This window comes from Meles meles, chromosome 19 (assembly GCF_922984935.1).
Source record: "Meles meles chromosome 19, mMelMel3.1 paternal haplotype, whole genome shotgun sequence".
Lineage (NCBI taxonomy): Eukaryota > Metazoa > Chordata > Mammalia > Carnivora > Mustelidae > Meles > Meles meles.
The window spans coordinates 37,758,518-37,767,984 of record NC_060084.1 but is presented as its reverse complement, the minus strand read 5'-3'; the positions used below and the strand labels follow the sequence as shown (position 1 = coordinate 37,767,984).

Here is a 9,467-nt window from a genome sequence, read left to right as displayed (position 1 = left end):
CCGCCTCACTTCTCCCATCCGTCATGTGGCAGGGACGACCATGCCTAGGTGGGAGGACAGTGTCAGGATTAAGTGTCAGGGCTCGTCCATGGAAAGCCCCCAGAGCCTTTTTCAGATTTCAGATCGTTCAAGGCCAGTGTGTGTGTGTTTCGGGTGCGCGGTGGGGAGGGAATCTTCTCCATGCTCCCTCTCAAGGACTGCCCGCAAGCCTACCACACACACCTCTGCCCCCTCCCAAGAGATTCCCCGACCTCAGCTTTGTCCTGGAAGCTGGACTCCCCCTTTGCTAGGAGTGAAGCCAGAGCTGGGCCCGCTGACCCAGGGCCCCCCACCAGTGACCACACCTGGAGGTGGTGGCACCACATGCTGGACTTCGGCCCATACATTCAGCAAACAGGAATGTAACCCCTGGGACTTCCAGCTTCGGGAAGGTGCAAGGGGAGCCCCCGTAACACGTGCGCGGGCTGCGGTGGGGGGCTGGCGCGGGCAGGACACAAAGCAGCCCTAGGGCACCGGGACCGCAGTCCGCCCGCCACACCCTGGCCTAGCCAGGGCCGGAGGAGGAGAGGCGCCGCCCGAGCCCTCGGGCTCCTCCGCTAGGCCGGGCCGGCGGCTACGCACGCGCGGCGCGGCGCCCGGTGAGTGGAGACCGGAAGACCCCGCGCGGGCGAGCCGGAAGGCGGCGGGGGGTGGGGTCGGCGCGCCGGGGCGGCCGCGGGGCCCGGAGACCCTGGGCAGGCGGGCGGGGGCCGGAGGGCGCGGGGACGGCCCGGTCCCAATAGGTGAAGGGTTCGGTGCGCGGGCGCGGCGCGGGGGAGGCGGAGCGCTGGGGCGCGGTGCCGGGAGGGCTGCGGAGCCGGGTCCACGCCGCTAGGGTATTCATTTGCCACATGAAGACACCGAGGCACGGAGAGGCTGACGTCACGCCAGAAGTAAGCGGCAGCGGCAGCGGCCCAGCTGGGGTTACAAACCCAGCGGCCTGGTAGGGCTGTGGCTCCCAGCGGGGCGCCACGTAGTGACCCGGATGTGTGTATGAGCTCCCCAGTTCCCCGCCTGTCCCTGCCTTCCTCGGTAACCCGGGGTGCGTCCTCTGCGTCCCAGGTGCGTGGGTGGGCGGCAGGTGTTAGAACTGCGGGACAGAGTCCTAGAAGGATACTCGGTGAGTCAGCACCCCTGGCCTCGCCCTGCGGGGAAAGTTCAGAGATGATCAGGAATGGATGTCAGGGATCTTGGAGGAGACAGTTCCTACGGTGGGGACTGGTAGCTTCTTTAGCCTTTAAAAGAGGAAGCGGGGGACTTTGAGAGGTTGCAGATGACCTACTTATGGGTCCCTGGTCAGGTAAGGTCGCCCTGCCAGGGCCTATGGCAGCCACAAGGCAGGAGCTGCTCAGCTTTGGCCTCTGTGGCTACAAAGATGGTCCAGGGGACTTTGCTCTTTTGATTCTTCGAGAGAAATCAGGAATCAGATGTATGTGAAATCTTATTTTTAAATACTGGCAACACTTCGGTCATTGAAAAGTCTGGGGGCTAATCTGACAGTGCTGGTGGGGTACACGTGGGACCTTTGCACCACGGCCTGCAGAGGTGGGGACACACGGCTTGCAAGAGGCAGGCCACACTGAGGAGTTTCATAAATTCCAGCAGAGAAGTAGAAAGTACTGAGGATGGCAGGTGAGCACGATCACTCTGACTCCTTAAGAGGCTCCACTTTTCTAATTTTTTCTTTTAACACAGTGCATGGGGGTCTCTGTTAGCTCTGAAGCCTTCCTCTCCCTGCTCTCTCACAATCTGGTCCATCTCAAAAAGCCGGGCTGCAGTCCCAGCGATGGGCTCATCTCCTTCTTCCCCAGAAGCTTCCTGTCATCAACAGACCAGCCTGGTGCTTGCAAGAAATCAGGGCTTCAAGTTGGCATTTGCTTTCCCTGTGGCTGGCAGATGGGCTTTCTGTGACCAGAGCCCATGTTGTGGACAAATCTGATTCTGAAATAGGTGTGATATGGGGAGGGGAGACTCCATTCCCACCCTCTGAGGTCTGTCCCCATCAGAGTACTCTTCCTCCCTCCTCCCTCCTTACTGGCTTCCTTGCTGCTCATGGACAAAGGCAAGCTTGGAGTGGGAGGGGAGGCAGGACTGGCTTCCTTCCTCAATCTGACAATCCCCGAGAAGTCAGGAGGGTGGGCTTTCCAGTAAGGACCCAGGAGATGGCATGACAAACCTTTCTTCCACAAGAGTCTATTGATGCTCTGATCTAAAATGATTCTCACACGGAAATTAAACCAGCTCTGTCTTGCATTAAGGCAGCCATGGTGCCATGTCTTGCTGTGGTGTGAAGCTCTTGAACCTAGCCAGAGGTGACCAACATCCTTTCGTGCCCTCCCACACACTGGGACACCTGTTGGCCCTCCAGGTCTATAGAACCCTGGGCTCCTGCCTTGGGCTGGTCTGCCTGGGCTGAGTGGAGGTTGGGAGTAAGTAGTCTTTGCATGATGATGCCTTATTAGCCCCTGTGGGTTTGTATGAAGTCATTCAAAGTAGGTGGGAAGCTAGGTTTTTAGATGGACCACAGAGTGTGAAGTGGCTGTTTCCTGCCTCCTATCTGTGCATTTTGTTGCTGTGCAGAAAGTGTTTCCAGAGTGCAGGTCCATAATCGTGCAGAAACCCTGCTTTAAGAGCAGTGTCTGGGCAGAGTGCCCTGGCCAAGAAGACAACTTTGCAGCCATGCTTGGGGTCTTCGTGTGCCTGGAAATGGGAAACTCACTGCCACCCCCAGAGGGGCCTTCCTGGGTCTGAGCTTCGTCTCCCTTTTTCCCAGAATAATGGACAGATAGAAAGCTGGATAGAAACCAGATATAAACCATCTGACGATTAGGTGTTTTGCAGGAGAATTGTTAGCTACTTAAAAGTTTTACCATGGAATTAACTCCTTTGATTATCGATATGTGAATTAAATTAGTATTTGAAATAAAACTCATTTGCATAGCTTTACAGAACCATGGGTACTGGGTAAATCAAGTCACAGCTTCCATCCCCTCATTTCTCAGTGACTTCTGCCATGTGCAGTCCCTTTGCTGTTATAAGGCTATTTTATTATTGTGACCTTCGTGTGTGGGCGAGTCATGACCCTCACGTGGGCTGTCTTCCAGGGTGGAGGAGGCGGCATGGACTCTGTCTACAAGGGGTTGCTGTAGTGAGCGAAGGGGCAGGAAGCTCGGAGGTGTGCTGGCAGGTCCAGGACACATGGTGCCAGAGCGGGGGCAGGCACTCCTGACTTCTCCTCCAGTCCCTTGAGCACCCCTGCAGGGCCTGCCCCTCCCTTTCCTCTACACCCCACTTGATCAAACAGACACTTTGGGGGGATGCTTGTTTGCACGTTCTGAACTCGAGGACTCAGTAGCCGATGTCAGGTGTCTGGGTCCTGGTTTCTTACAGTCTTGCTGTCCAAAGTGGGGTGTGCTTGTGGAGAATCACTGATTCAGAACATGGCAGAGGCGAGAGCCCAGGACACTTCTTACCTCTCCTAGGACTGCAGAGAAATTCTGAACCCCGACTGTGGTGATCCAGCAGACCCACAGGCTTGTTCTAGGAGCTCAAAATTCTCTTCCAGAATTGAGAGGATGATGCTACAGGAGTGGCTGGTTCTGGATTTTTCTTGGGTCAGAAGGAGGCGTAACCAAGAGTTCTTGAGCAACAGGATCTGCCCCAAACTTTGCCAAGTTCCTTTAGGCACTGCTTCCATGAAAAGGGCAGTGAAGGAAAAGAAGTGCCCTTCCAGCCTTGGGTCCAGTTGAAGTCAGGAGAAACAACAGCCCATGGTCTCTTTGATTTTACTTCCGGGTCCTGTCAGGTGTCCTGTCGGTGTTGTGACTTTCCATGCCCACTGACCCTGGGGCAGAGCCCACCCTGCCTTTGCCTTGTGTGCCTGCCAGGTTCCCACCAGTGTGGATAAGAGTTTCCTGACCACAAGAATTATTCTAAGGTCATTGTTCCAAAGGTCCATCTGTCTGTCTATCCAAACACATGAAAACTTCTGGAATTCTTTTGTTTATTTTATTCTCTGGTTGTTCCATCTTACTGGTCATTCTTAGGGCAATCCTGTCTCTGCCTTTACTATGCCCCACACAGAACTGGATGGGCTTTAGGAGTGGTTGCTTACAGAAAACCCAGTGGTGTGTACCAGTAACAGAACATTCATTTAGAGCCATCAGGTCTCAGGACTGTGTGTTCCAGACTTAGAACAGGTACTTTGCATCCATTCCCCTCAGACCTTTACAGAATCCAGCTTGTAGGCAGCTTATCTCCCTTTACAGGTGAGGAATCTCACGCTCAGCTTAGGGTCACGGGGCAGGCAGGTGTGGGCACAGGCCAGGGTGGGCATGGAGCCCGGTACTTTCCCCTTCCTGGGCTTGGCATGAGCTCCGTTGCCCTGTCACACGACAGAGGACTCGAGGCTGGGACGTTCTGCCCTCTGCCAGGCTCTGTGCTCTGGGGGTGCCTGAGCCGGCAGGAAGGCTGCAGACACCAGAGAGGGCACGCTTGCCTCACTTGTGATGAACCGCTGCAGCTTGTGGCTGGACCTGTTCCGTAACCTGTCCTAAATGAGAAGTTACGCAGAGGGCAAGGAAGACCTCTCGTCCATGCTGCGGGTTCTGTGTGCTTATTAACTAGCGGATCCCCGACTTCCTCTGTGACAAGGAACCCATCATGTCGCTGGGTGCTGTCGGTTCCGCATACAGCAGAGCTCCTGTTCTCTGCATGAGGCTGTCCTCCAAACTCTAGCAAGAGTGACATTGGGTGCAAATACTCTGACGCTCGTTAAGAGTTTCCCTTTGAAATGCTTCCTTCGAGGCTCGCCAAGATGCCCATCGTGATGGAAGATGTCATGAAGCTGTTGTGCTCCGTCTCTGGGGAGAGGAAAATGAAGGCGGCCGTCAAGCACTCTGGTACAGGCGCCCTGGTCACAGGGGCTGTGGCCTTCGTTGGTGGTCTGGTCGGAGGCCCACCCGGACTAGCTGTTGGTAAGTGTAAGCCTCCTGCAGGGGCAGCCAGCGTCAGGGGTGTTGTAAAAAAGGCCTTTGTTACCACAGAGACCTCACAGAAGTCCCTGTCCTGTGGGAGATGTTTGTGGAGTTGAGGTTGCTTCTGTGACTTGGTCTTTGTGGCCCTAATTCATCCCATTGAAAACACAGGCTTCTGAGTGTGATGGTCTCAGAAATGCAGGGCATTCTTGCAAATGGGATGTGTCATGCAGACCTGGAGGGCGCCTCTCCCCTCAGGGATGTGTCTGGGCCTCTGAAGATATCAGGGTGTCCTGGGTCCCTTGGATAGTGTCTTTCTCCTGTCACCATTACATGTCACTGCCGAAGGGAAGCAGGGAGGAAGCAGGGAGTTGCTGAGCACCTCCTAGGAGCAGATACTGTCTGGCCATTTCACATGAGCTCATTCAGAGAGACCACCCCATTCTGAAGCCAACAGTCTAATGCAGGAAAAGCAGCAAACTCTCCTAGGATGGTCATCCCTGTCCCTCGGTTTCACCACCTGCTTCTACTTGAGAGACAGTTTTTGGCTGTGAATGGAGGTTTGGCTGATTTTCCCATCATTTCTTGGAGCCAGGAAAGGTTGCTTCCTATGTCTTAGGAGTAGGAAGGATTCTGGTGTGTTCTGAACCATGGGCCAGGGTGGCATCAGAGAGCGGGCTGCTGTGTGGGTCTGACGTGAGGAGGGGCTGGATTACACTTCCTGTGAGGTGCCTCAGATGGACCCTGCAGCAAAGGGAAGCGACAAAGGCATGGTCTGCCGCATTGGGCTCAGCAGATACCTCACTGAATGCCTGCTCTGTGCCGGGCAGCCTGTGCTGGGGACGTGGGAGAGCTCACAGCACTGCCTGCAGTCCTCCCACGAACACAGGCCGGAGAGGTGACTGTCTGTCTGCCCAGGTTGGCTTCTGTTTCCGGCTCCCGGCATGGCTTCCTGCCCTGTTCTGCCTTTCTGTGGCAGGATTGGCGTTCAAGGACGTTTCATGATGCAGAGATCACACTGGGGAGTAAATCAGTGTGTGGATGACCCCAGACCATTCACCTGTACATTTCCCTTTCCCACCTGTGAATTAGGGATTCCTGACTTCAGCCTCTCACCATCCAAGGAGCGGCCAGTGGGGGAGGAGATGTGGCCATGGCCTCCTTCCTCAGTGACTTTCTTTATCTCTGTCCCTGTCCCCCCATCTAATGTGCTCAGGGAGGGCTTGATGGGATTATTTATCCTATAGCTGTTCCCAGATGCCATTGTGGGAGCACATATCTTATTCGGATTCTGTCAGAGCTGGTAGAGAACAGGATGTCTGCCAGGGGAACTGGAGATTTGCTCCTTGAAGCCACTAGTCATGGGCGGAGCATCATTTTACCCAGAAAACCAAGGAATTTTCTCTTGTCCAAAGAGTTAGTAATTTGCTGATCGATATTCCTGGTGACTTTTTGCATGAAGTGCTGCTCTAAATCAAATATTGATGTCCTCATAAAGGTTTAGTGCAGATGATTGAAATGTTTGTCAGCTCTGAGCACTTCATGGGTGTCGCAGGCTAAAGTTCAGTTAAACCTGTAAATGACTGGTTTCCCCTCCCCGAATCCCCCCTACTTTTGGAGCAGAGGGGAAGGCTGACCAGGGGCAGTGCTCAGTCTCCTGGGCCTGCTGCTGGCCCAGGCTCAGCCCCAGGGGAGCTGTGTGTTTCCAGATGCCTCCACACTTGGTTTCCTGAGAGGGTGCAGGTTTTACTGCCTGCTGGCGGGGTCCAGCCCACAACCAGGTTCTCTCTGGCCTGGGCTGTATTCTCTCAGATACACCTCTAATTCTGCAGTAGTGGAAGAGTTACAGACACGTTGGTGAGACTGTGCAGAGAACGCCCACATACCCCTCACCCAGTTCCCGTAACGTCACCACCACGGTGCGCTTGTGAAAAGTAAGAAACCAACACTCGCACGTCACTACTAACTGGTCTCCAGACTTTCTTTGTACTTTGCCCGTTTTTGCATTACAATCTTTTCCTGTCCCAGAATCCAGCTCAAGAGATCACAGAGCATTTAATCCTCACATCTCCTTACTTCGTCTCCCCAGCTCTGTGACAGTTGCTCGGACTTTGCTGTGTTCATGGCCTGAGTACTGTTGAGGAGTCCCGGGCAGGTACTTGTAGAATGCCTCTCCGTTTGGGTCAGCCTGATGGTTGCTCATGCTTAGCCCGGGGTTGTGCACCTTGGGAAAGCATACCACAGACAACGGCGGAGTGCCTGTCTCATAGCGCCATTTCAGGGCCATGTGACACCCACAGCCTCCCTGACTATGTCCACCTTGATCGACTGGTTAAGTTGTTGTTTGCCAGGTTTGTCCACTGTGGAGTCAGTGCCTCCCGTTGACATGCTCTGCTCTTTCAGAGAGAGTCACTAAGTCCAGCTGGGCTTCATCTGTTAATACCTGGTGACCGCTATTCAATAATCATGGAACTTTTTCCAGGAGACACATGTGGGATTCCGTGTGGTAGCAGTGGGCTGGCGAGGGCTAGCCCCCGCCCCTTAGACACGACCCCGTTCTTTATCACCCACAGGCTCACTCAGCCCTCCTCACTCCTCTCAGCTACCTGCCTGTCCCCCGAGGGTGCCTGAGTTTGAGACCCCTTAAGGCACCTTCCTTAGCAGACCTGCCCCCGCCTGATCAGATAGAACTTTCCATTGACATAAGGGCTTCAGCCTTGTGCATCTTATTCCCATAAGTCCTATAAGTCCCAACATTGTGCACCTGAAATTTGATCATAAATTTACCTTTAAAAATAATGGTTATGCCCTTTTGGGGTCACAGGAAGAGAAATAATTGAGTGAGTTATATTCAGTACTTACCATGATACAGCTCTCGAGGGCTGGCATGAAAAATAGTTGCTTCCCGGGTAAAGGTCTCCTCCCGTGTCCCCAGGGTCCTTTAGCCACAGGATTTCACTGAAAATTTCCAGAGTTCAGGGGCAAAGAGCATATTATGGAGAAAACTCAGCCTCACCACTGAGATGATTCTCCTTGCAAAGGCACTGACTTCTCAGCTCTCTCCTTTAAGATGAGAATTTCGTAGGAAGCAGGAAACCTGCGGGCCCTGGAGAAGATTTCAGTTCTCAGAGCTGTGCAGTGGGAGATGCTTTGTGCTGCGTCTGTGAGTGCACAGCTTAGGGAGGAGCACGTTGGGTGTCAGTTATCTGAGCCAAATGGACTGAGGACCCCAGAAACCCTTGTCCGCTGCACCGTGGGGCGGAGTGGACGCGAAGCCAAGCCTGTTCCCACCCGTGTGTGAATGTGCTCACTCGTCATGGCAGTGGACGTGCTCCCGGCAAGAGCCTGAGGCCACCATGTATGAATAAGGACCAACTAACTGAACCTTGTTTTCTAGGAGGGGCTGTCGGGGGCCTCTTGGGTGCATGGATGACAAGCGGACGGTTCAAGCCGATTCCTCAGATCATAATGGAGCTGCCGCCCAGTGAGCAGCAAAAGCTCTTTAATGAAGCCTCCGCCATCCTCAGGCACCTGGACTGGACGGACGCTGTGCAGCTGACCACACTGGTCATGGGCAGCGAGGCCCTGAAGCAGCAGCTGCTGGCCATGCTGGTCAACTATGTCACCAAGGAGCTCCGGGCCGAAGTTCAGTATGATGACTAGGTCGTTCCTCCTGGAAGTGGGGGTCTCATTTAGATGATTCCTGGGCCTCCCAGGCGGGGGCGGGGAGTTGGGGAAGCCCACACCATCAGTGTATCCCCTAAATGGAGTGAAACCTGCTGGAGAAGCTCCTGTTGTGCTGTATCATGTTCTGGAAATTATTTATGAAGACACTGGATTTGGGGTTGTGTGCACTAATAATGCGTAGTGACACCCCTTTTGCCTGGAGGCTGATGAAAAGTGAAGCCGTGCCTGCTGCAGACGTGGGGCAGACGTGGGTGACAGCTCCCTGAACCCACTGTCACTCCTGCGGGAGCACAGCAGGAGGCCTATGTGTTCTGTGTCCTCACCTGTGACGATGAGCCCTGTCTGAAGCACCTGTTACAGGACAGGTTCCTCCCCTGGGTCCTCAGGGGCTCAGGGCCAACAGCTGCCCCGTGCTGGAATCATGTGTACCTCATGTGTCCCTCCCTGACCAGTGGCTGAATGGCCCCATGGAGGGGCCGTTGCCTGTAGAGTGAAGCCAAAAACATCCAGACACCCAGCCCTTCTCTACCCAGCACACCTGGGCCCTCACCCTCCCTGGGGCTTCGTCTCCCCACGGACAAGTCCTGGTAGTTCTTGAATTTTGCTTTTAAAATTAAATACTTCCAGCAAAGAAAATGACTCTGATGTGGTAGGATCTAAGCAGTGTGTCCGCCTGAATTTCCCCTAGTACTGTATTCCCTTGGCTTTCAGAACCCTAACTTGACTAGGTGTCATCAAATTGCAATAAATGTTTCCTGAACAGGA

General features: G+C 54.2%; 1 protein-coding gene across 8 annotated transcripts; it reads left to right on the top strand.

The window, feature by feature from the left end:
- The first annotated feature begins 432 nt into the window (after positions 1–432).
- C19H19orf12 (chromosome 19 C19orf12 homolog) lies at positions 433–9,467 on the top strand. Of its 8 annotated transcripts, XM_045988628.1 has the most exons (4): positions 840–1,080; positions 1,645–1,671; positions 4,846–5,015; positions 8,413–9,467. In XM_045988628.1, exons 3-4 carry the CDS (start codon positions 4,856–4,858, stop codon positions 8,676–8,678), a joined length of 426 nt encoding a protein of 141 aa, XP_045844584.1. In that variant the 5' UTR covers positions 840–1,080; positions 1,645–1,671; positions 4,846–4,855; the 3' UTR covers positions 8,679–9,467. The 8 variants fall into 8 exon arrangements, with proteins under 8 accessions (XP_045844586.1, XP_045844588.1, XP_045844581.1 ...); XM_045988630.1 differs by lacking the exons at positions 840–1,080; positions 1,645–1,671 and adding an exon at positions 433–638; XM_045988632.1 differs by lacking the exons at positions 840–1,080; positions 1,645–1,671 and adding an exon at positions 723–782.